This window comes from Vigna unguiculata, chromosome 4, assembly GCF_004118075.2.
Source record: "Vigna unguiculata cultivar IT97K-499-35 chromosome 4, ASM411807v1, whole genome shotgun sequence".
NCBI lineage: Eukaryota > Viridiplantae > Streptophyta > Magnoliopsida > Fabales > Fabaceae > Vigna > Vigna unguiculata.
This window is the reverse complement of record NC_040282.1, coordinates 32,889,431-32,916,810: the sequence shown is the minus strand read 5'-3', so window position 1 is coordinate 32,916,810 and position 27,380 is coordinate 32,889,431. Positions and strand designations below refer to the sequence as shown.

Below are 27,380 nucleotides of genomic sequence, written 5' to 3'. Positions count from 1 at the left end.
ATTTTATTATTATAAATTTTATAATAAAATTTAAAATATTAAGTTTTAAAATATAAAATTATAATAAAATTTTATTTAAAATATTTTTAATCAAATTATTAAAAATTATTTTTAAAAAGATATATAAACTTTAAAAATTATATAAAAATTAAAAAAAAAGTAAAAAGAAGTAAAATCGTTAATAAATTATCTCTGTGATATCTGTGATATAATTAATTAGTAAACTGACTATTTTTATAATAAATAGATCAAAGCGATCATTTTTGTAAAAAACCTATTTAGTATGATTTAGTACGTAACACATATTACTCATAGATATCTGCATCTATTGAATATTATTTTTTCATCCCTACTAACTAGAAAACTTAAACAAACTAAAGCCATATTATTAGTTGAAAAAAAATGTATATCGAATAATATAAGGCATATTTATCCTATTAGATTATTCCATTTATGGTTCACTATTGATTTTTTTTGGTTACTTGAAAATTACACAGTTGTAGCTTTTTTAAAATCCTTGTGATACGAAGAAACTAAATTACACTTGTCTTTTCTTTTGGGATCTGACCCAATACCCTTCCTATTTTAGAAATTTACAGAAAATTTTTAATTATTTTGACAAGATTACGCCGAAATCTTTTTGAAAAACAAACTAACCCCGTTAGTGTGTTGAAAATATATCAAGTGTGATGATTGTTGTAAACGTAAAAAGTTAAAAATAAAAAATACTGTTTTATTTTCATCGGTTTGTGTGTATGTATATATGTTTATCATAAGTCATGATGACAGTAAAACTTGTTGTACAAAAGCAAATGAAATTCAACCCTGTTCTAAGCTCAATCCATTTCATTTGGGGGATTTGAATTGCGTTCTCCCTTATCTGGTTACTATGTATCAATGACGAAACAATTGTAGACAGTGATAGTGAAACTGTGCATGGGATGAGGAAAAACTCGAAATCAATGGTGATTTCATGGGGACCGTAAGTGTTGCGAGCGAAATACTATGTATGCATCAACCACTATATGCAAGGATGAATTAAAACCTCTAAAAAGAAGCTAAATCTCGTTTGCAATCAGACTCTTCACAATCACACATGCACTGCATATGATGGATTCCTCCACTCCGTATAAAGCTATATCTTGCTTTCATGTCCTCGCAAGCAAAATTCCAAACTTGTATATTTATGTTGGGAAATTTAAAGAAGATATACTACGAAAATTTATAAAAGACCTGAGTATACAAAATATTAGATATTATTTTTAATATAAAACTCATGACCTTGGCTCTGAGATTAATTGTCGGATCGAGTGCTTATCACTTGGCCAATTATAACTTTTAGTCAAGGTGCAACTCTTTTTACTTAAGAGCATATAATCTCAAGCGTCATAATTTGATTGTGACTCGGTCCACCCGGTTTCCGCCACGGGACAATTGCTGCCACCCGTAATAGAAAGGTCCTAGAGTTCTTTGTAATCCTGCTTTTAACTCTCCCTCAATGGAGGTTTGACTTGTCCAACGAGTCTGTATAAGATCAGAAACAAAATATGAATATCAATTTGTTCAATTTGTTCTAATGAGTGTTCTTATCCCTTATTATCGTTATAATTAGTACCAAACCAATTCAATATGGGCCATTAGAAGCCAATTATACAAACTCATATACTCATTCTTAATATTCCACAAACCAAATATCAATTCAACTCATACTTTATGTTTTTCAACACTTAATCAATTTCACTCAAGAATGTGCAACACATGTTAATCTAAATCAAACAATTTAAAATCAACCAATCATTCCATTTCATCAAGGGTCAACACACACATAGGGTAAACAAGTTTAATCAAATGTAAAAGTATTACTACCTTCTCTTACCTAATATAGGTGACTCTTAACTCTAAGTTGCTCCTAGAGCTCTATTTCCATAGGATAATTCAACTGTATAAAAAAAAAGAAATATAAGCATATTATTATAATCACATACAAATAGAAATTCACTTTAAACTATTTTTAGTCACACATTAAAACATAGGCCACGTGCAACTAAAAATGTTAATTGACTTAAAAAATAACAAGAAGTAAACTTATTATGTTTTTAACTCTAATCAAATAAATGTGTAGAATTCTCTAAGAATATTATTATTATGATTTTTTATCTTAAAAAGATAAAGAATGAAATAAAAATTTATAAATAAGATAGAATAAAATTTAAAAAAAAAATATAGATGAATAATAACTTTTATAAAATAAACTCGACTGATAAAATTTTTATTTATAATATAACATTTTAAATAATAAAATAATGAAGTTGTCTTTTTAAATTACTATTACACTTAAACTATTTTTTCTAGGTTACACTTTGAATTCTTCTAATCTTTTAAAGTTTGTTTTAAAAATAGAACCGTAACAAAAGTTTCAGATTATAATACTTATATATTGACCTAATAATATTATTTAATGTTATAAGAATGCAAATAACAGTAATTCTAACTTTAAGTTGAAGAGAATCCCAATATTTTAACAAGATATTTTAAGTGTGTATATATAATATATACGTATGCACCATTTTTTTTTTTGCTCTAATTTTGAACCCCTTATTCTCCTATGTGATATTCTTCTTTTCCTTAACAAGATGAATGTTAGATATTGCACTGACCTAAAGTGTTATAATTAAATAGATACAAAAATTTATTTAAAGAATAAAAATAAGTATAATAATCAACTTTAAAAGAAAATACTTTTATTTATGTTTAGATAGATTTAACTGATTAATCATAAAAATATAACTTTTACATAGGATTTTTGGATCACATTCAAATGAAAGCAAATAATTGCGAAAATGTAAGAGCCACGTAAATATTTTTAAACTTTCATGAGAAACAACTTATAACTGCAAGTTTTCATTCAAGAATAATTTGAACATTATTAATTGAATAGTAACTGTAACACCCCATTTAATTGAGTACGCGAAATTAAATGAAATGTTACGATAAAAATGCGGTCTAAGAGTTTTTAACTCAACTCCATGCAACCCATGGCACACCACAATGCCCAAAAGAGAACTAGACGAAAAGTAACCAAGGTACATAAACCTAAGGACGAACAAATACGTGGGTCGCAACCCTAAATAAACTCATACAAAAATATAAACCAGTCCACGCGGACTATGCAGCGGAATCTCCACCCCCTGTTGTCTACAGGTGTTCCTCGCATCTGCTCACACCAACAAGTTGATGATCATCGCAAAAGAGAGTACCACACATCAGATCACACAACAAAGAAAGTAGGGTAAGCTAGAATACAAAGCGTTCATCCATCAGATCAGATAAAATTCCACAATAACATACATTCAAATCAACCAAGCATATTATGACTGTTCACGCAATACACTACGACACGACTCGACTCATCCGGATACATATAACCATGGTCGGATTCAGCGGATGCTTGCACTTGTGGTGGATACCTCTGTTCACCCCCGAGCTATGTGTTGCAAGTGTTACGATAAATCAATTTCCCTCACCACAAGGTTAGCCCTTAGTGAATTTCAGGCCTCCTGCTACTCTCACCACAGGAGTCAGTCCGCTCTAGGTGAGACTAACTGACTCCTTAGAGTGTCAGGATGCAACCTTACCTTGAATCCTTACCTAGTTATACAGATGGGGCACCACCATGGACACCCACTAACAGGGGCCATGGAATTACGTCCCGACCACTGAAGCGCGACCCTGGGAATCCCACCTAGAGAATCCCAAGGAATTACACACTGACATGAACCAAACTTCCTTAATCAACCAAACAGATTCATCATGCATACACACAATTACATACATACACTTTCTCATGATTCATTGCCTTCGTATCCTCAACCAAGCCATGTCAACTCTTTATTCTCGAATCTAGAAAATGGAACTCCATCTTATATCGTTACCGGGTCACATTGATACCAACCCTTTCATGTCTCATGTTGAATTCATACCAAACCCATCATTTCAATTTCATGAATTCATCTCATACCATTCTCATGCCAAAATCGTACCAACCCATTATTCGCAATTCATGATTTACCTCACACATGCATACTCATTTATCTCATACTCTCATCATAATACTTAAATTCAAGCCATACATTCACTAACCAAGTCAAGAAAACAATCACACAGCGCCCTGCCTCGCCCAGCACCTCGCTCAGGCCGAAGGATCTCGCTCAGTTGAGACATGCTCGCTCAGGCGAGGGCTCGAAAGGGCTTCAGGAAAGCCACGCGGGATCTCGCTTAGGCGAGACCCCTCTCGCCTGGGCGAGATACCCGCTCGCTCAAAATACTAAGCGGGTCGCCTAGGCGAACTCTCGCGAATTAGGGTTTGGGCGAGTCCCCGCTCATCTCGCCTAGGCGAGACTGGCTCGCTTGGGCGAGATTAGCAGGTCTCGCCACTATTTTTCTGCAACAGTCCCTCGTACCAGCTCAACAATGAAGTCATACAACAGATTTATGCATTCAAGACCAGTATAACATCACACCAACCATACAAACCCGAAATGACAGCCACACCACGAAGAAAACGAGACATATGAGTGAGGTTTTAGCTTCCCTACCTGGAAAAGGCTTGTACGAGACCTCGACACTGGACCACGGAGCACAGCAGCTCGAGAGACGGACCTGGAAACTGGCAGAACAGCGGAACAGAAGGAAAAATAAGGTTATTAACTAACCCTAAACGGTGGAACACGAAAATAACCACAAGGAAGTAAGGGCAGTAGGTTTAGGGTCACTTACATGGAGCAGAAAGTAGGACGTGAGCTTTGAGCGGACTGGTTCGAGACGGCAAAGCTAACCCTAGTAGAGCTCTAGTGCGGAAAAAGGAGAGGTGACGGCTGCTGAGTTTTCTGTAAGAGTGGAAAGAGTGAGTTAGGGCAACCTGAAAAGGATTTTATCAATTGGGCCAACCCTAGGCCCAAACACAAGAGGGCAGCCCTTAACTTTAGGGCAGAATGGCCAGCCAAACTTTAATGGGCCTTACAGTAGCTTGAAATCTGCAAGTTGAATTCAACATATATCAATTAAAAGCATAAAAACAATACTCAAATAATAAACATTTTAATAGAATTTACCAATTAAAAAATTCTAAATAAGATACATGGGACTGGAAGAATTTTAATAATCCACAGAAATTGGTGAATAAAGACATAAATACTTATATTTCATTAGTTTTTTTTTTCTTTTTTAAGTTATAGAAGTTCTCGGTAATGTTATTTATTTACCACTCTAAAATTGATACACAAAAATCTCTTGTAAAACAAATTCCATTGCAATTTTTTTAAGTATTTATTTTTTCAACTTATGTGATTTCATCAAACTCATAATTGTGTCCATCACTTCTTTAATTATAATATTTTGTTATCTTAGTCTTTCTTTTTTATTACTTCTAATGACTAATTTGTAACTACCATCATCTACGTTTTAAATGTAAAAGGGATACAGAAAACTCTCTCCAAGGTTCAATGAACCTAATAATGTTTTAATGGTTAACTTCTTCTTCCCTTGAAACATGATTAAAAAAAAATCAAATGAATGAACGAAAACTTTGATTAAAGGTAAAATTAATTTATAATAAAAAAATAGAGGAAAACCTCAACTTAAATTCATTTCTTTAATATTTTGTACGTTTAATATATTAATCCAATGCTTTCTTTCATGTTTGGACGAGACATTTCAATAATTATAAAAAGTATATATTAAAATATAAGAACAATTTATTAAAAAAATTATTTATGATTAATGAATAAATAATTTTTTATCTCATGTTCAATAAATCTAATTATAACAAATTTTAATTAAAATAATATTTTTAAGTACAAAAATCAATTAATAATATAAGATTAAAAACTAAATAATGAAATAAATATACACTTAAAGTATAGCAATCCAAATTTTACGATTTAATTGTGACTTGATCCACCTAATCTAAACGATGAGATCATTGGTGTAATATGTAGAACTTTAATGACTTCAAAGTAAATTATGGATATCATTACAAGATCAATATATTTTGAACTAGAAAATTATATAAAAGTTTGCCTTAAGAGTAATATCAATATATTGTATGGTTCTTTTGCCAGGACTTTTGTATGAAAGGTAAATTTGTTAATATCGTGACAAGTCCAATTATGACATCAAAGTTAGGTCTACATGCTAACCATTTTAATTGTTCAACTTTTGGGTATTCTTGAGAAATTGTTTTCAAACCATTTGAAAAGCGTTTCTCTATGCTCATTCAACAATAATTTTGTATTCATTGGAGGAGTTATTATCATCAACAATGTTTTATTTTGAGACTATGTAAGGAAGAAAATCATTAATGTTGTTAATATATAAAAATGTGCTTGAAGGATTTTATCTCAATCCTTTGGAAATACCTTAACACCATGTGGACCTACCTTTACTCATTTCTTCATGTGGAGACTTTGACTTTGACTTCTTGCATATACTCTTTAAGAAAATTCATTTGGTTTCTTGACCATGTACCTCTCAATAATAAATACTTTTGGTTGATATGAATTCTTCATATAACCTTTCCGTATCTTTGTGTACCTATTAATTGGGTACATCTACCACAAAAATACAAGGCAACATATTCTAATATTGAGAGGAACTATTAAATGTACCATCAAAAGTGTAATATCCCAACTTTATACTATCTCGTTACCATAATACCTAAAATTTTATGATATATTACTTTTCATAAATAATATATTAAAGTAATAATTAAAACTACATAACATAATATAATATAATATAATATAATATAATATAATATAATATAATATAATATAATATAATATAATATAATATAATATAATATAATATAATATATATAATCAATAAATACATTTTAAAAATAAAATAAAATAAGTTTAATAAAAATAGTAAAATAAAAAATATTAGTATTATAAAAATAAAATATATACCATCAAAATGACAATAATATTATAAAATAATATAATTATAAATATATTAACGAATACATATCCAGTTAATTTATATATATATATATATATATATATATATATATATATATATATATATAACATATACATAATCTATTTCTATATAATGTTTATAATATTATAATATATATATATATATATATATATATATATTTATTTATTTATTTGATCTCTTATACGAAGAGATAGAAAACTCAGAATTTAGCATATAAGAATTTATTTAATGAAATTCTTTTGATTGTAAATTTTTGGATAGGATTAGTGTAATTAATGAAAGAATCTTTATCACTTACCGCATGATGCCTCCGTATAAAGAGTGATGGTGTAGTGAAAGCAACGAACACAAAAAAGGGAGGGAAGAAGATTAAATAAAAGAAAAATGATAAATAACCATAAAAGAAAAGAAAAGTAACAGTAAGAAGCAAAAGAAAATAAGAGTGAAACATGCATTAAAAGTAACAGTAAGAAGCAAAAGAAAATAAGAGTGAAACATGCATTTATTCATATATTTTCTAATCGAGGTAAGAGAACGAGAGATTTATTATTTTATTATTTTATTTTTATTATTTTTCATCTCATCATAATTATTTTTATATTTATTTTTTCTAATTACATTCTAATTTATATTTAGTTCTCATTTTTATTTATTTATTTATTTATATTCATTTTCAGTTAGACAAGATCCTATTTATTTAATTTATATTTACTTTCATTTATTTATTTATATTTATCTTAAGTCATCTACTGATCTTCTTTAATTATTTATATTTACCTTTAGTTACGTACTGGTCCTCGTTATTTATTTATATTTGTTTTCAGTTATGCACTAGTCCTATTTATTTATTTATACAATTATATGATTTAATATGAAAATAAAATTTATGATAAATAAAGATTTGATTATTGTACTTGGAGGTATGACATAGGGGATTTAAATGAGTGGATATTACTTAAGATAAGATGTTCTTGGGTTACGTTGTTTGCAATGATGAGACTCATTTATCCTGACTAGTCACTACAAAATTAATTAAAATTTTATAAAGTACAAAGTACGATTAAAATACCAGTTTAATGAATTTGAAAGAGTTTTCATTTTATTTTATTTTATTAAGAAATGTTATATTTGTTTCACTTCCCTATTTTTTGATTATGTATAAAAAAATATATCTTATAATTTCATCGTAGATGATTGCCCTTGACATGTCCGACCCATTCTTTGCATATATCGTAGCAGTCTTTCTCAGAAACGCATGGCAAACCAATGCGGTAAATAATTCAATAACATTTCAAAGAACGGGAAATTCTACCATTATCTTCCTAAATGCTCCAAATGCATCGGTTATCCTTGAAAGACAAATTAGAGTCACCTTCTATTTACCCCAATAGTCAAAGTAAATTCTATCCATAACATTTTTCCTCCACATTCTTGAAGGCCAATATATGTGAGAAAAACTGTAAATAAATAATACTCCTTCGTCTTTTAGTGTAGAAAATATAATATGTACTAAATGATGTAAATCCAAGATGCATATAAGACCATAAAATATATAAATATATGTATACGAAGTATGTTATTGTAGAATTATGTGTTAGAATTTTATAAGTGTAATATAGAAAATAACTTTTACAAAAAAAATTTGGTCGTCCCAAAGAGGAAAATACACCTCTAATTATATAAGAACATAATAATTTTATATTCGAATACATCCAACTTGATTGTTTAATTACTTTCCTACAAATAACATTTAAGAGCGAGAACATTTAAGAACAAGAAAAGATAAGTGATGATTTATTTGACTTTTTAGGTAACATGTAACAAATAACTATTGGGAGAATTTCTTACAAGAGAACGTGAAAATATTAAGATTGTAAGCTATTAAGTTTATGATTTCCCTTTGACACCATATTCTTAATTTTTTTAAAGTATCTTTGTGATACTCTTACAACCCATAGACACCCGAATTTTTTTTCTCATTTATGTATGACATGTTGGGGGCAAACATGTTTATTTATCATAATCTTGTAGTCGTAACTTCCAACATTCATCCATCTCAAACAAACATTTACACCATCGTTCATTTTCCCTTTAAAGTTCAACATTGTTTCAATTTTGCTATCATAGATATCTTTTCACATTCATTACTTTTATACAATGTATTTTTATAGTAAATTTCGGTTTTACTTCATTAAATAACACGTTACCTTGTGTTGCTAACCTCCCTTAAAAGTCTTTTTTACATTTTACATCATTTTGATGGCCAATGTAAAATACTTTCTCCCCCATGTTTTAGTCCATGATAACTTGTATTTTCTTTCTTTAATATTATAATTCCTCATTAATGGTGAACAATAATAATGCACGCCGATTGATTGAAGTTGTCCTCTGAGATAAAAAAAAAATCATAGAATACTTCAGAAACAACAGTCTCCCAAGTCTTCAACCAACAAAATTAAATACCAAATATTATAATATAGAGTTACAAAAGCACATCCATAAAATATTTTATATATATATATATATATATATATATATATATATATATATATAATGCAGAGGTATAAAAGATGAATTATAATATTAATTTTTTTAATATCTTTATCTTTAATAATTTATCGTACGCTATGTTTTTTATTTATTTATTTTGTTTGAATCTTTGCACAAAATATATAAATATTTGAGGTATAATTAAAATTTCTCAAAATGAATTACTATTTTTTTATATCATATAAGAACAAAATAGTCTAAAATATTTAAAAGTAGAAAGTGACCTTTAATATTGGAACAATTATAGATTATGAATATGAATAACGCAATCCATTATTTTTTTTAACCAATATATTCTCTAAATATATATACTGTTTACTTTATATTAGTGAAATTGAAAAGGAAAACGGAGTTGTAGTGCATATCGACTCAACTATCATAGTGCTTTCCAAATAGTGCCAAAATTGATGGGATTGGATTGTCCTTGCCAAGGACAGTAATGCAACTCCCAGTGGCATACATGCTACTCAGCCAAAAAAAAAAATCTAATTCACCACACAAGTCATATAGGGAAAATGACTTTTGGAAAAGAAAATAAGAAAAGTTATACATTTATTAGTTTTTATATTAATTTTCTAAAATATGATTTTAATCTATGTATAATAGTTTATGAAAAAAATATTTTATTTTTTTCTTCTATTGAGCATTTTGAAAACAAAATTAAACACGTCTTTGATATAATGATGATCACTAACCCCAGAAATATTTAGAATAAATAGTATATATATATATATATATATATATATATATATATATATATATATATATATATATATATAATTCTTACAGTTTTTGAAAATTATAAATTAACTTGTTTTGTAAGTTTATTATTTTTAGTAATAAATACTATCAAATACAGTAAAAAATAGGATTCATGTAATATAAAGATGTTTACTTTCAAAATATGTCTATTACAGTCAAATCTTTAAATATGAAAGTAAAAATAATGAAAGGGTTAGTTATCATTATGTTCCTAAAAGTATATGGCATTTAGTGCTAAAGTTACAAAAAGTGTTTAAAATATTAGATTTATTTATCTAATCAATTAAAATTAACTGTTTAATTATTATCATTTTTTATTTTTAAACGTATATTAATATTATTACTAAGGTACATTTACTTTTAAATTTAAAGTAAAGTGACATAACTCCAACATTTGGGTCCATTCGCATGCACAAAGTTAACTCCCTTTTTGTTTATTCTCAATAAAGAAAAAACCGTCACTATATATATATATATTTTTAATTATAGTGACTTTTAATTTAAACAAATTATTTTTAATTTTGAAAGTCTATTCAAAATAGTTTGTGCATATCTTTTGATTTTACAAACTTTTACAATATACTATTATTTTACTAGAAACTTCATTTTGATACTTCTTCCCACTATTTTACTTATATATATATATATATATATATATATATATATAATATGTTGAAAGGGAAAGTACATATTGAAAATTGTATGGGGAGCTGAATTGTATAAAACTAACGATATTATAAAATTATATAATTTACTAATTATATTAATAATTTATTTTCATCCACTCACACCTAAGACACGTACTCACACATGCACACCATTTTATGGTCTGGTGTTTTAGAAATGTGAATGGTAATTTTTGTGTTTTTTTATTTACATTTTTTTTATTATTTCTCTTAATTGTTGTGTTTCTCTTCCTTTAATTGCATTTTGTTGTTAATGTGTATAAATGTAATTGATTATGTATTCAATAGATTACTTTATACGATAGTCATTAATGTAATTATTTATTGTAAATAGGAAATATTTTATAATCTTTCTCTTTATTACATATATCTTCTCATATTAATAATGTAAAGATATGCTATGTCACCTATTTAAGAGAATAGGAATACAGAGTACAAGCAAACTTTTCAAATTGTTTGGTATAGTATGTTCTGTGAATTTCTTTTGGGTTTTAGTCTTGTATTTTTGTGAGTGTCTTAAGGTTAGAGTAAACACTTACTTTGGGTGGTCGAGATTTGCCACAATCATCTTCTTTGTGAGTTTCGTCTTGATTTGAAAAGTTTCATGCATTTGTTGCAAATCGCAAGTACTGGAACACAACAATTTGAAAAGCAGCAAATCAAAAATCTTAATTGGAGTTTTTTTTTCTTCATTATGTCTTATGATAAATCTGAATAGTATCTTATTCGATTTAATGAAAAAAATAATTCTACTTGAGAATTTCAATTTAAACTATTTGTTAATGCAAAGATTTATGGTGTCATATTGATGGCAAAATTCCAGCACCTACAAGTGCATTGGATTGGGCAAAATGGGAAACCAAAATGTCCAAATTATGACCTGGATACTTAACTCTGTTGAGCCTCATTTTATTATTAAGTTGCGACCTTATAACATTGCTAAGGACATGTGGGATTATTTGAAAAAGATTTATCATAGGACAACGCAACTCGAAGGTTTCAATTGGTGTTTGAGATGGCTAAATACACACAAGAAAGTCTATAAATTAAGGAATATTTTTCTGGATTTCAGAATCTATAGGTTGAATATTCCAATATTATTAATATCGATATTTCTGGTGCAACCCTCTTTGTTGTCCAAACAATGCACGAGACCAACAAGAGATATCAAATTTTGATGAAGATGCGATATGATTTTGAAGCCACTTGTTCTAATTTGAAGCCACTAGTTCTATTACTCCTATTAATATGGCCTATACAGCACAAGGGAAGAATAAAACTATAGATATGTGATATGTTCAATGCTATAGTTGCAAAGGATTTGGTCATATTGTGAGGCTTGCACACAAAATTTCTGTAACTATTACAAGTAGCAAAGGAATATTATCACAGCATGTCCAATTCTTCCTCAAAAAAAGCAAGGAACTGCTTATCATGTCTCTATTGGTGCTTCAAGTTGCTCCACCTTTTGTTCCTACACCTCCTGCAAATACACTTACTCTGAAAATGGTACAACAAATGATTATGTTTGCTTTTTCTACCTTTAATTTATCAGGTAATATTCACCTTTCTTCTCAAGCTTGGTACCTTGATTCTGGTGTGTCTAATATGAAAAATTCTTCTGTGTCTGTATCCAATGTGAAAACTTATGATGGCAATCAACAAATTCTCACAACACCTCCTTACCTATAGTGCTATTGGTGATATTTCCTCTTCTTTTCCTAATGTTTGTGTGTCTCCTAGTCTTTCTACAAATCTTATTTCTGTTGGCTAATTGGTTGATCACAATTATAATGTCCAATTTTCTTGTTAAAGTTATGTTCTGTAGGATCAAGTATTTGTGTGTCTCCTAGTCTTTCTACAAATCTTATTTATGTTGGCTAGTTGGTTGATCAAATTGTAATGTCCAATTTTCTCGTTCTGGTTGTGTTGTGTAGGATCAAGTGTTCGTGAAGATCATTCTGGAGGGACCTAAAGTGGAACGACTCTTTCCATTATGGTTATCTTCTTCCACATGTTGTCATATGTTTTCTCTAGTTTGCTTAAATGATAGACAACTAAATAAAATACGGCATAATCGTTCAGATCATCAAAATTTTCATATACTTAGTACCTTGTTTAAATCTGTTCTTTTAAGCAATAAAAGTTCATTTGTTTCTTTTTGATTTTACGATGCAAAGTTGGTAAAAGTAAAACTTTACTATTTTCCCATAATGCATCTCGTGCAAATTATTATTTTGACATTATTCATAGTGATGTTTAGGGAATTTCCCGATTATTTCTCATGTAGGTTATAAGTATTTTGTTACGTTCATAAATGACTACATTAGATTTACTTGGGTATATTTTTTTCGGTCCAAGGCAAAAATTTTCTGTGTTTTTCAATGTTTTGTTTCATTTATTAAGATTTAATTCTTTGCTCACATAAAAATCTTAAGATGAGATTCTGGAGGAGAATATATGTCTAATGTTTTTCATAATTTTCATCAAAGTAAAGGGAATATATCTTAGCGTTCTTGTCCTTCCACACCACAAAAAAATGGTGTTGTCTAAAGAAAAAAATTGTCACCTTCTTGATGTTGTACGCATTCTTTTACTAGAACCCTTTGTTCCTCCTTGTATTTGGTGTGAAGCTCTTTCTATTATTGTTCATTTAATAAATAAATGACCTTCTCCTACTTTACATAATTTTTCTCCTTTCTCTTCTACATAATCGATTATTTTGGAAAAAAGATTGGTTAAGGTTCATCAAGAAAAAAATGATCATACTATAGATTCATCTACTGTAAAATTAGTCACATATAAATTAATATTTATCTTTTTTTCTTGTAATTTTAGTTGTAAGTCTCGCACCAATGTTTTTGTGTTTGTACTATAGTTAGGGGTGAGATAAAAATCCAATTTTCATGATCCGATCCATTTTTGCTCTGATCCAATCCATTTAAGATTTATTTTATTAAAAATTCAATCCATTTAAAATCCATTTTATTTGATATGGATTTCAATTTGATCTACATTTTATATATTTTATAGATTGGATATCCATTCTCTAAATCCATATTTTCAAATATGGATAATCCAAAAAATCCAATCCAAATTTTCAATCTCAATTTATAGTTGGGTTAGGCTAAAGGTCGAGATGGACTAGTCCAAATTTGGTCGTATTCACATTTTATATATTTTATAGATTGGATATCCATTCTCTAAATCAATATTTTCAAATATGGATAATCCAAAAAATCCAATCCAAATTTTCAATCTAAATTTTTAGTTGGGTTAGGCTAAAGGTCGAGATGGACTAGTCTAAATTTGGCCGTATTCGACGGAGTCGGTCCTGTACAAAATTTGACCGTATTCGGCCAAATTTAGTTGAGTTGGTCCTAATCAAAATTTGGCCATTCAGACATGGATCAATTTTGGTCGTATTCGGTTGAGTCAACCCCGACCCAAATTTGACCGCATTGGGTTGAGTCGGCCTTGGACAAAAATTTTTCATATTCGGCTGAGTCGACCGCGATCATAATTTGGTCGTATTCAACCTAGTCGACTCTAGTCAAAATTCGGTGAAACTAGTTGAGTCGACTACAATGGAAATTTGACCGAGTCGACCTTAGCCCAAATTTGACAGTATTTTTCATTTCCTTAATTAATTTCAATAACCTTGAAATACTAACCAATCTTTGTATTAACCAATATTCTCATAATCACTTTACATTATCTAAATAAATATAAGAAAGGATATACTACTTCTTTCCTAAACGTTTATTAAATATTTTCCAAACACGCGCACATTTTACATTGAAATACATTAAGTTATTTAATATGAGAAAAAAGTATTACGTAAAAATAATGAAAAAAATAATTTTAGTAAATAATAAAAACAAAATTTAATCCACTCTAAATTTGTAGAAACAAAATAACTATTATAAATACGATTAGGTGTTATGTTTGTCTTGCCATATCGTTTCATTTTGAACAAGTGAGTAATGTGAAATCATTTTATTAAAACTCTCAATAAATGGTCCCCATAACTTCCACGTATTTTAATTTTTATTTAATTTTGATATGAATGACAAACAAACATGTATGTATGAGTATTATTTGAACTTATTTCAATTTTGGTGAAGAACCATTGTACTAATATGTTGTATAAGTATGAATATGAATAATGTTGGGCAAATGAAAATAATATGTTTTGGAAAGTCCCACATCATCTAAGATAAGTAAGGTAAGGAGTGGAAAGTCCTACATTACCAAAGACATAAGTCAAATACACTTTAAGCTTGTATTTGACTTTTCTTATACTCTTGCATTAGAGTGTTATGAGGTTTGAGTTAAATTCTTGCATGACATGTGAGAGTTGTCTATGCGTTGTCCAAATTTTCACCTAGTATTGTTATTTGATTGTCTTTAGACAATGGTCGTGGTTTTTTCTTAATTTTTTGTGTTTCCACATTATATTCATGTTCACTACTAAAAAAACTCATATTTCCTACCAATTTTATTTTAAAATTTTTTTCATAGGAAATACTTACAATTTTTGTTGTGAAAAAAAATTGTAAAAAATTGCTACCAATTTTTTTGCAAAATATTTTGTACAAACACTTTTCGTAACAAATTTTGTAGGAAATCTTTGCAAATTTTATAATTTTGTAAGAAATAATTATCCACGAATGAATTACCTGCCAATTAAGATTCTTAGAAAAAATGGCAGAAGAAAGTCTTTTCTAACAAGTTTTTTTAACAAATTTGTAAGAAAAATCCTATGTAATATGAGAATTTCTAGTAATGATTTTTACATTATATTCATGTGTTCCTTGTGTTAATCTTATTTCTCAAAATGTAGGGTGATTGGTAATGTTCTTCATTGATGAGATATTTTTTCCAACAGATAATACTTAATTTTTTAAATTGAATTTGAGTCCAAAAATGATTACATACATATCGATGTACTTATATTCGCCCTGTTTTAAATTACTAAAGTATGTTTAGTTTATTAGGTAACTAAAAAAAATATATTATTTTTTCAATTTTTTAATTTATTTTGAAGATACACTTTTGATTATTTTGATCTTCTTTAATTTGAGATTAATGTAATTATAATTTCTTATAACATTGGAAAGAGAAAATTTCATATCTATGACAATAATGATGAATGTTTTACTTTGAAACGAGAACGAAAGAATGTATTCGTACCTGAGAGAGGGAGAGAGAGAGACTGAGCTGAGAGAGAGTGTGTGTGTCTAAGAGTGAGAAATTTTAAAAGTAAAAGATGTTATAGGTAATCATAAATAGATGTTTGATATGTGAGAGAGTCTTCTGACAACAAATATTTATATTAAATAAATAATAAAATATGAAAAATAAAAAATAATATATATGTATATATATATATATATATATATATATATATATATATATATATTATACAACTTGTAAAATAAAAATAAAAATAAAAATAAAATAATCTTTATAATACTTTTTAATAACATAACTTGACAAAACTCCGAAACAATTATTTAAAGAAAGTTAAAATAAGCCCATAATTTATGTATCCTATCATCTATAACAAGCACATCGAAAGTGTAAGTTTTATTATCCAATATTTTTTCGATGTTCACTTATAAGAGCATTTACTTCAAATAAGAATGAGAAATATATCTCACATATGCTTAAAGTTGTCAATTTGACTTATGGTCATGGGTCATCCTTATCCCACACTTGAATAAGTCCTTTTTTAGGGTGTTACCAAATGAGGTGCCCAAAAAAAAAATGTAATCCCCAAAATTCCTTCTCAAAGTGAGCTAGGGTCAAGGTCAAGGTAGGTTTGGTCACACTACAAGACATTAATTAAATCTTAAAAGTAATACCTTCAGACTGAGCTAAAAGTCGAGTCGAGTCGTCTTGGGTTGAAGGTCAAGACTGGTCGGTCCAAACTAAAGGCCAAGGCGGTTCAGTCTAGACCGAAGGTCAAGGAGGGCCACCCAAGCCGAAGGTTGAGATGGGTCATTCCGGACCTAAATTTGATACAAATTGTCCCAAGTAGAAGGTCGAGACGGGCCAACTCACCCTGAAGGTCGAGATGGGTTGGCTTAAGATGAAGGTCAAGACAACTCGTCAAGGGTCAATAGTCGTGACAGGTCATCTAAGGTTGAAATTCGTGATGGGTCGTCTCGGGACGAAAGTCGAGACATGTCGTCTCGTTTAGAAGGCGATGGGTAAACCTAATTTGAAGGTTGAGAAAAACTGTTATAGGTCAAAATTTTATATCAACCATCTCGGGATGAAGACGAGACGAGCATTCTGAGTCAAAATTTGATCTTAGGCAAAAGGTCAAAGTGGGAAAGTTCATGTCGAAGGTCGAGAGGGGCAGTCCTATATAAAAGGTCGAGGGTTGACTTGGATGGGAAGTTGAGATGAGCCAACACGGGCAAAATGTCGAGATGGTTCGGCCCAAGCTAAAGGTCTAGATGGGTCGTTCTAGACCGAAAGTCGAGACAAGCTGGCCCGGGCCGAAACTAGTGATGGACCAACTCAGGTTGAAGTTCAAGATGGGTTTACCTGTGCTAATGGTCGAGACGGGCCATCTCGGGCCGAAAGTCAGGACGAGTCGTCTCATTCTGAAGGTCGAGATGGGTCGTTCGAGGTTGAGATCGACTTTCTTGGGTTGAAGGTCGAGAAGTGGCGACCCAATCCGAAAGTCGAGACAAACTAACTAGGACCGGAGATTGAGATGGGATGACTAGGACCAAAGGTCAAGACCAGTCGGGCCATACCAAATGTCGAGATGGGTTGGTCCGGATCGAAGGTCAAGACGAGCTTTCTTGGGTTGAAGGTCGAGACAGATCATCCCGAACTAAAGGTCTAAATAGGTCATCCACGATCAAAGTTCATGACGTGTCGTCTTGGACCAACAACTGTAGCGGGATGTCACATGCTGAAAGTTCCTCAAAGTTTGACAAGTGTTTCGATGTCTTATGATATAATGATAATACTTTGACAAATGTACCAAATTGTCATAAGCAATAAGTGAACTAGAGTTTAAGTATCGAAATCAATTATATAATTATTTATAAAAAAAATAAAACAAAAAAAAGTTGTGGTTTGAAAATGAGATTGAAAGCAATAATTTGAAATATTAGAATTAAAATAATAAATATAAAAGTAATGGTAGAGATAGTTCACATATGAACACTACAAGAAAATACCTCATTAACAATCAATTTTAGTGATTAAAAGTTGTTAGTTATTATAATGACCAATTTAGATACCAATATACAAAATAAAAATTATTGGTTAATAAAATAATTACTATTATAAATAAAAATTATAATTGATTTCTAAATTGGTTTCTAAAATTTTGCTACAAAAAAAAAGTCACTAAATATTAGCTACTGAGGTTTTTACTACTAAAGGAATTGATTTCTAAATTAGTCTCTATTTGATTAGTGACCAACAACTATAGTAATTTTGTAAATTAATATCTAAATTGGTCACTATAATAACTAACAACTTTTGATCATTAAAATTGGTTATTAATAAGATATTTTTTTCTCGCGAAAAAAATTATCAAAGGTTGATTTTCCTTACCTTTTCCACGCACTTCACTCCAATTGTTATCTTAAAAAATTTGATTACTAAGTTAATTCAGCAATCTACAAATTTACTTAAGTCTTAGTCCATTAGTGAAAATATTCTAAATTTTTTATGTAAGATCTCAATTCCTTGTTAAAATTTGATACACAATCAACTTTAAGATTGAGGGCTTAAAATTAACTAATATATCTTACACCTATTCTTGAGAGGATAAGCAGCACTACTTTTATCCAAATCCTAATTAAAATAGGGTTCCATACTTTAATTAAAAATATGAAACCATGATTCATATGATCAAGGCCTTAAGGAAAGGAGAAGAAGAACTACATGAGTTGGATGATTACATCAACTTATTTAGCCCCTCGTGACTTACCATTAAATCAATCACCCTATTAATCTCTCTAAATATTCTCAATGTTGTGTCAATGACTAAAATAAGAACATTAATATATATATATATATATATATATATATATATATATATATATATATATATATATATATATATATATATATATATATATATATAATGATGACAACTAAACCTGCACTGACAATATCCTTAAATATGAGTATATCCACTACCTAATGAAAACGAGGATGGGCAAAAATTTACTTCAAAGACGAGAATGGGTATAGTTTAACTTGCATCGCATGTGGTCCATTATCCCGCCACAATAGAATTTTTTATTTGGAGGTGGATTGATAATTTATAACTTTAATTTATCTATTAAACATTTTAAAAAAATTTTCTTGAAACAATTTATTTAGAAGATGAGAATCTTAAGAATAATGAATATAATCAAAAATATAAAAGATAAGAGAAGAGGAAGATGCACATTGAGATTTTTAAATTGATTCGAATAAAAAAAAAGGCATTTAGTAAATATCATCTAAATTTGTGATGAATGCTCAAAATATAAGAATGCATAAGTATAGGAGCAATTTCACAGCACTTGCGGTTAATAGATGAGTTTTTTAAACAATATAATATCTTAAAGTCTTTTACTTCTTGAAAGTATGAAATTAGTATTGTAGAAAGCAATTGAAAGATATCAAAACCAATTAATTGCACAACCTAAGATATACTATTAATTATGTAGAACATAATTAATTATATGCATAGATATATTTTTCAAAATACTTTAAATTAGTCAAATGTTATGATAATTAATTATATTATATAAAATAACTAATTTTGTTAAGTAATAATCAGTTAATATGTTCTTATAACAATTTTAAACTATCTTTTAATGTATTTAAGTGTTAATCAAGATTGATGATGATTATGTTTCTTAATCTAAAAAAATTATTCTCATATGTATGATTTACAAACATTAAAATGCAAAAGCTATAAGCATTCTATTGATTCATTGTCAAAACACAATCTAAAGAAAAAAAAATAGTCAATGTACAATATCTTATTCATTTATATATATATATATATATATATATATATATATATATATATATATATATATATATATATATATATATATCCACAAATTTACGAATTCAATTAATAACATCTTTCACATGTTTAAACAAACATTCAATTAAATATAATACAAGAAAATCACTCAATAACAACTAATTTTAAAGACTAAAATACCTAGTCATATTATTATTATTCTAAATTAGTTTGTAATTTAAAATTGAAGATTAATTTAAGCACTAATTAGTAAAATAGATGTGATAGTATGTCAATTCATAAATCATATTGTTAAAGAATAAAATTCATAAACTACCAATTACGAGAGTTTAACATCCGTAATATATGCTCACATCCTTCCAAACTATCAATTATATTGGCAATCATCTCCATAATTATCTCCATACCAAACATTAATTACACTGTATTATTCTTCACACACATACACACACACACACACATATATATATATATATATATATATATATATATATATATATATATATATATATATATATATATAAATAAGCACGACCATTTTTTTTTGCAAAATTATGTACTAAAATGAAGTAATTAAAATAATTGTAACAAAAAATTGTCTATTTTTCAAATATGGACCAAAATAAAACAATACAAAAATAAAAGTATTTGCTCATTTTAAGTCAAGATAAACAAATTAAGGATTTTGTTGCAGCTCCTTAAAGATATATTTTAGAACACTTTATCATATTAATTTTTTTTATAGATAACTATACACTAGATAAATTTATAATTTTGAAATGATGAATTTCTTAACTAATTTAGCACATTGTAGTTAATATTTGCTACGAATTAAATTTAGACTTGAATAGGTTTTCAATCAACAAAATATCAGTTTTATCCAATCCCTAGATCTAATATAATTTTAGTTAGTCTCTTAGAAAAACATACAATTTATTTTAATTTCTTTTTAACGTAAATAACATTTTCATAAAAGTAAAACTAAAAAGGGTCATATTTTGAAGAAATAAAAAGCCATTTCTAAACCTTAACTTTATATGGTATAAAAGTTTACTAAAACATAAAGACACTACGAATAACTTGAACTGTTTTGGAATAGTTTATTCCTTACAAATAAAGCCTAATTAAGGATAAGATTTGATCCCTTAAACTTATTCTGAGTACAAAATAACATGCGTTTGTTCACTCTTTAAGGTCAATAACATGGGTTTGGGGGTCCTATTAAAGATAAAACAAGCAAAGTGACGATAATACTGAATGATTGGTTCATTAGCATCACTTTGTGGTATAGTGGTTGCAAAAAGCTTCCTCTTAATTCTGCAAATAGTTAACATAACAGTAACCGTGTTGCTTCCTTTGCTATGCAAAGGTACAATAATCTTAGCATGCGCCAGTGAGCCATGCTGAAAACGATGCTAGTGCCTGCTGATATAACTTTTCATTTGTATGGGCCAAATTCATGCCACTTTGATGTCAAAATATATAAAAGCACAATGCCAATAACAAAAGCATAAAGCCAAAACATATTTCATATTGACTCCAAAATCTCTATATATATATTCAACAAGTTTCCTTGCTTCAAGGCCATTCATACGTTCCTCAAAATGAAGAGTTTTCTGTTTCGATGTGTGGCCATTGTGGAGAAAAATAAACCTTATGTTGCAATGCTTTTTGTTCAGTTTGTGTATGCAGGAATGGCTTTGTTGTCCAAAGCTGCAATTTCCAAGGGAATGAGCCCTTATGTGTTTGTTGTTTATAGACAAGCCTTTGCATCAGTTGCTCTCTCTCCCTTTGCTTTCTTTGACAGGTTCCAAACATCATCACTCTTCTTAATCCTTACCATAAACATGGTTCATAAAAAACCTTTTTTGTTTCTTAACTTTACACATATTTCATGATTCTGCAGTAAGCAACCAGCTCCTTTGTCATGCAACTTGTTGTGCAAATTGTTCCTAGTTTCTCTTGTTGGGTAAGGATATGTCTCTTTCCTGACCCCATTTAACATTGTCAATTCAAGGATTTAAGTTTAAAACTATAAATTATACTCTCTGACAGTGACATGACATGCATCTTAACAACTTTCTTTTTTTTTTTCTTTTGGTTTCTGCTCTGATATGTGTAGGTTAACTCTGAGTTCAAACCTTTACTATGTTTCAATCAACTACACCACTGCAACATTTGCTGCAGCCTCCTCAAACACTGTCCCTGCCATTACCTTCATCATGGCTCTTTTAATTAGGTAAAATCAAAAACAAACCACCCCTTTCTTTTTTTTCTGAAAAAGGGCCATGACCAAGAGAAAAAAGTCAAAGTTTTGATATGGTGAAAACTCGGTTCTGCAAATTTCAGGGTGGAAACCATTTCCATAAAACGTGCACACGGTATAGCAAAGATTTTGGGGTCTATTCTAAGCCTTTCTGGGGCAATTACATTTGCTTTAGTGAAGGGACCTCCACTGAGTTTTATGAAATGGTATCAACAAAACCAGAACCAAACTCCTTCAACAGTTGTTCATTACAAAGTTGACATCATCAAAGGCCCTCTTATGATGCTCTTAGCAAACACTACATGGTCCTTGTGGCTTATCTTACAGGTAGGTACCTCATCTCTCTGTCCCTTCTGGTAGAAAATAAAGAAATATATGAAGAAAAAGATAATATATTATTGAGTCTAAAAAATGTTAAGAGATATGTTATATAATACACATAAAAAATTCAAGAAACAATAAGCCTAAAACATAACCTACGGTAACAATTATAACGATGAAGTTCTAGACTATGGTTTATTTCCTAAGTTATATTATATTCTTCTTCTCACATGTACTTTTTCAAAACAAAGTTTTTCCCCTTTTGATCACATTTCTCTTTCTTCTGTTACCTCCCTTACTAAATTTAGAAAAAGGTTGCAAAAAAGTTGTGGAAATAGAAATTCTCGCCCCCATTTTCTTTTTGATTAGCACTTTGCTTGATCTAAAATTTTCCACTAATATATATATAAACAAAATGTCTATTTTTTTTTTCTCAGGGATTTGTTGTGAAGCAGTACCCTGCAAAACTTCGTCTCACAGCTCTGCAATGCTTCTTCAGCTTCATGCAGTCTACTGTTGTGGCTGTTGCAGTTGAGAGGCACAATCCTTCGGCATGGAAGCTTGGATGGGATATTCATCTTCTTTCTGTGGCATACTGTGTATGTTTTTACTCTCTAATAATGCATTCTTATACATGCACAGATAGATCTGAAACTGCAGCAGTTAATTAAATGGTAAGATTTATGAAAAAATTACAGAGGTTAACGAATCTGAATTCCAGTGATTAATGAATGAATAAGTAAAGGTTCAAAAGTCGTACAATGTGACTTGTGGATGAAGAGCTTTGATTAAGAAAAAAGAACGCCATGTTTCAAATCAAATACTTTGTCCCCATATTTAGGCACATATAGAAAAGATCTTGATGTTTTTCTTTGTTTTACAACAAAGTTATGTTTTTCTTTTCCACGTCTTTCAAGTATTCCTTTTACACTTTTAAGAAAAGGATAATTATATTTTGATCTATTTTTTTTATTTACTTTTAAATTATCGTTCTAATCACTCTTCAATTATCTATTTTGATTTACTTTTAGTAGTGTAATGTGATGATTTAAGTGTGATTAAAGTGGTGGGTTAAAAATGAATCAAAATATCATTATTCTTTAGAAAAAGAAAAAAAAATACATACAAATTATTAATATAATTACTAATGCTATGAGGAAAAACAAATAAAAATCAGGGTGGGAAGAAAATTTAATTTTTTATTAATTTTTCTAAGGTATATTTCAATATCATTTTAGTTTCTAATAAACATATGCTATCGTTGTTACATAAATCTCAAAAAAAAAATCCTATTTAAGTTTTTCTTAGTTGTAATGCATGAGCACTACTTACTTGGTCAATGAACGTTTGATGCCCTTAAGGAATTGAAGCATATTTGTGCCCTAAAGTAATGTTTCTTTATAGAAACCTAGTTGTTTTGATGTCGCGAGGGAAGTAGAAAATGTATTAAACTTTTGAAGTAGTGGAGAAACATAGATAATCATAGAATTTTGGAGTGCTCTAAGTATTCATTCCTTTGAATGGAATTTGGAAGTGCTCCATTTTAAGAAATAGATGGTAGTGGAAGTCTTGGTCCAAAAAATGAGGTTGCATTTCTCTTCTAAGAGATAGGGAAATCTTCCATTCACCACACATACCCATTGTGAATGGAAAATCATTTCCCCATCAAATCCTATGAGAACACCACGTATGAGAGATTTTAATGGATCACACTTTGATTTTCAAAGTTATGACCAACTTCATCACACAAGTAACTTCAAAAGTTTTTTACTTTTACTATTTAATTTCACTCTTTGATTTGTATGTGAGATGATAATAATTGATAAAAACTATTCATCATATAATGATTTCTAAAACTTACTATATTGGTATCTTTTAGACTTTAGCGTAGATTTTATATTGGCATCAACATTATTGGTTCAAAGTTAGATGAATTTGAAGTTAATAAAATTAATCATAAGTTTTTGTTATTATTATTGAAAATACATGTGCTACGTATATGTGTATTTACTTTTTTATCATAGTAAAAAGTAACAAAATTAATAATAATATTTTTATTATTATAATTATAAAATTAAATATAAATTATTTTTATAATTTTATTATAAAGAGTTTTTATTTATAATTTATTAAAAAATTAATAAGTTTAAAAAATGTCAAATAGAGAAAAACTTTTAAATTAAAAAAAACGGTTATTTGGAGTAAAAAAATAATTTTAATTTTAAAGAAATTTTGGACACCAAAAAGATAACTCTTTTATATACAGAGTTATAGATTAGAAACTGAGATGTGTTTTCAAATTAATTGGAATCTTTTTGTGTTTGTGTGGAGATGTATATTTTTCTTATCAGAAATATGGGGAAAAGTTCTAAATTAAATGAAGACAAAAACAAGGAGAGGATTATGATATGAATCGGATATTTTTGGCTTATCTTTTAACTTTATGCAACATCTTTCCATATATTTCTTCACATCATAATTTGTTAATATTCTATGATGTGAATATATTTTTTAAATATAAGTGTAGTTATATAAAAGTGGTATTTATGTCATTCTCTTCTCTCTATTTTGTTTTTGTGACATTTAGTACTTAAGTTTTTCCATTAACTGTTTTAATTTTATATTCTGTTATAGGAAATGTTAATTATATTTTTTTTAATCTTTTATGGTAAAAGAACCGTATAAATCACTTAGAAGATTCTACAAGAAAATTTACCCAATAACAAAAATTAATATTATAGTATTTGTTTTGTTTCAAACTAGTAAATTATTTTTTCTTTTACTTTAACAATTTGCATTCGATGTTTGTAATCATCACTAACAGTGTTTTGTTGGCAGGGTATAGTTGTAACAGGCATTTGTTATTGGCTGCAAGTCTGCACAATAGAAACTAAAGGCCCAGTTTTCACAGCAATGTTCACTCCTCTGGCTCTTATAATCACAGCAATATTCTCAGCATTATTGTGGAAAGAAACACTTTACTTGGGAAGGTGCATATTCTACTTTATCAATCTAAAAACAAGCACAAATTGTAAAAAATAAATAACTAGTTAATTTTATAAAAATCACTTTCTTTTATCACATAACTTTTTCTGTTTTTATTTATGAAATCAAAGAATTTTCATCTTTCTCCTTAATCAGTTAATATATTATGTTTGATTAGCCCATACTTTCTTATAGACTTTTCTACTTTAAATTTTTATCATCAAACAGCCTATATGTTTACTCTTTAAAATATTCATTTTGCTAATATTTGCATAACAATCACTTAGGATGAAAGATATTAAAATGAAATTTTAAAATTTCAGATACTTTAAACATTTATTTTAAATTGAAAAGAGATAAAACAGTGTTAACCTAAATTTTAGAAATCAAACACATATTTGTCCGTTTTTAATTTGCATATTATTCGGAAAATAACTAGGGTTTGTGTTTGTTCTTTCTTTTAATTATGGCAGTGTTGGTGGCACTATTTTACTAGTGGTTGGACTCTATAGTGTCCTATGGGGGAAGAGCAAGGAGAGTGTAAAAGTTGAAAACCTAGAACCTCAGCAAACAAAAGAGGAAACAAGATTGGAGTGCATTGTACAGCATTGATTACACTAAAATTCTGCAGATAAATGTATGATCGCACTTAAAATTTGACAAAACATGTCCTCTCAAGTTGAATGTCTTTTCTTATGTTTCTGTGTTATGTGTATATATATTTTGATTATCTTTTGATCTCATGTACTTTTCTCTTTTTCTTTTTGTCTTAGGAATATTAACAAATATCTTATTAAATATATAATACTTTGTTTGGTTGCTAAGCAGAGTATATTTCATCTTTTGTTTTCTTCTATTGGCATGATGCAACATAGTTCATAGATAATTGTTTCTTTTTAGTAAATGATATAGTTTGATTTCTAAAAGTGTGTATGGGAAACTTATGTTACGGGAAATCAATTTTCTGTTTTTCATTTCTTCAATTTGTTATATGATTTAATTTAATTCCGCTCAATGTTAATGGTGGTGGGTATGTTGAATTGAATCTAGGTTAAGGTTACTTTAAAAAAGGACTTTGAGTTTAAATGAGATGTGTAAGGCATGTACATTCTTTATTTTTATTTTCTTTGAATTAGTCTAATTAACAGCGTCATTTATACATGAAAATATTATTATAAATATAAAAATTTGTTACCAGAATATTTGTTTATGAAACAAACACTAAAATTTATAGTGATTTTTTGACTCTGTGGATAAATATTTTTTGAATTTAATATGGTAGTAACTATTAATCCTCGTTTGAGAATATACAACTTTATTTGTTATTAAAAAATAATATAATATTGTTCATGAAGCACTCAACTCAATGAGTGTGATATCTGTGTTTTATTTAGGAATTTACAAATGTATATAAGTGTATAATATTTTTTTTTATCAGCAATAAAAAACATGAATTGAAAATTGGGACAATAGAGTTGCCCCAACCCTTATAAAAAAAAAAAAAATATGCTAGCAAATACACCAACAGGCAAAACAAAGGGTAAAGGTTCACATTCAACAACAAATTAACAACCGAAACAAACTTCCCAACAGAATAACAAGGACTTTTACATCAAAGATTTCACAGTATCGACCTCTGAGAGTGTATAACATGTTTTGATTATATTCTTTGTCGTTGTTTTTGATCTCCATTCCAACCTTCTCCTCTTGCTACTCCTCATGCCTAGCTCGTCCTACTCATCGGGCTTGCTCGACCCATCCTGGTCGTCGGATCCGCTTA

At 28.6% G+C, this 27,380-nt stretch overlaps 1 protein-coding gene across 1 annotated transcript; it reads left to right on the top strand.

Moving 5' to 3' along the window:
- The first annotated feature begins 21,497 nt into the window (after nucleotides 1-21,497).
- LOC114181684 (WAT1-related protein At1g43650) lies at nucleotides 21,498-26,424 on the top strand. Its single transcript, XM_028068206.1, has 7 exons — nucleotides 21,498-21,835; nucleotides 21,935-21,997; nucleotides 22,151-22,267; nucleotides 22,378-22,621; nucleotides 23,053-23,214; nucleotides 25,454-25,605; nucleotides 26,074-26,424. The coding sequence occupies exons 1-7, from the start codon at nucleotides 21,633-21,635 to the stop codon at nucleotides 26,210-26,212; spliced, it is 1,080 nt and encodes a 359-aa protein (XP_027924007.1). The 5' UTR covers nucleotides 21,498-21,632; the 3' UTR covers nucleotides 26,213-26,424.
- Nucleotides 26,425-27,380: the final 956 nt, after the last annotated feature.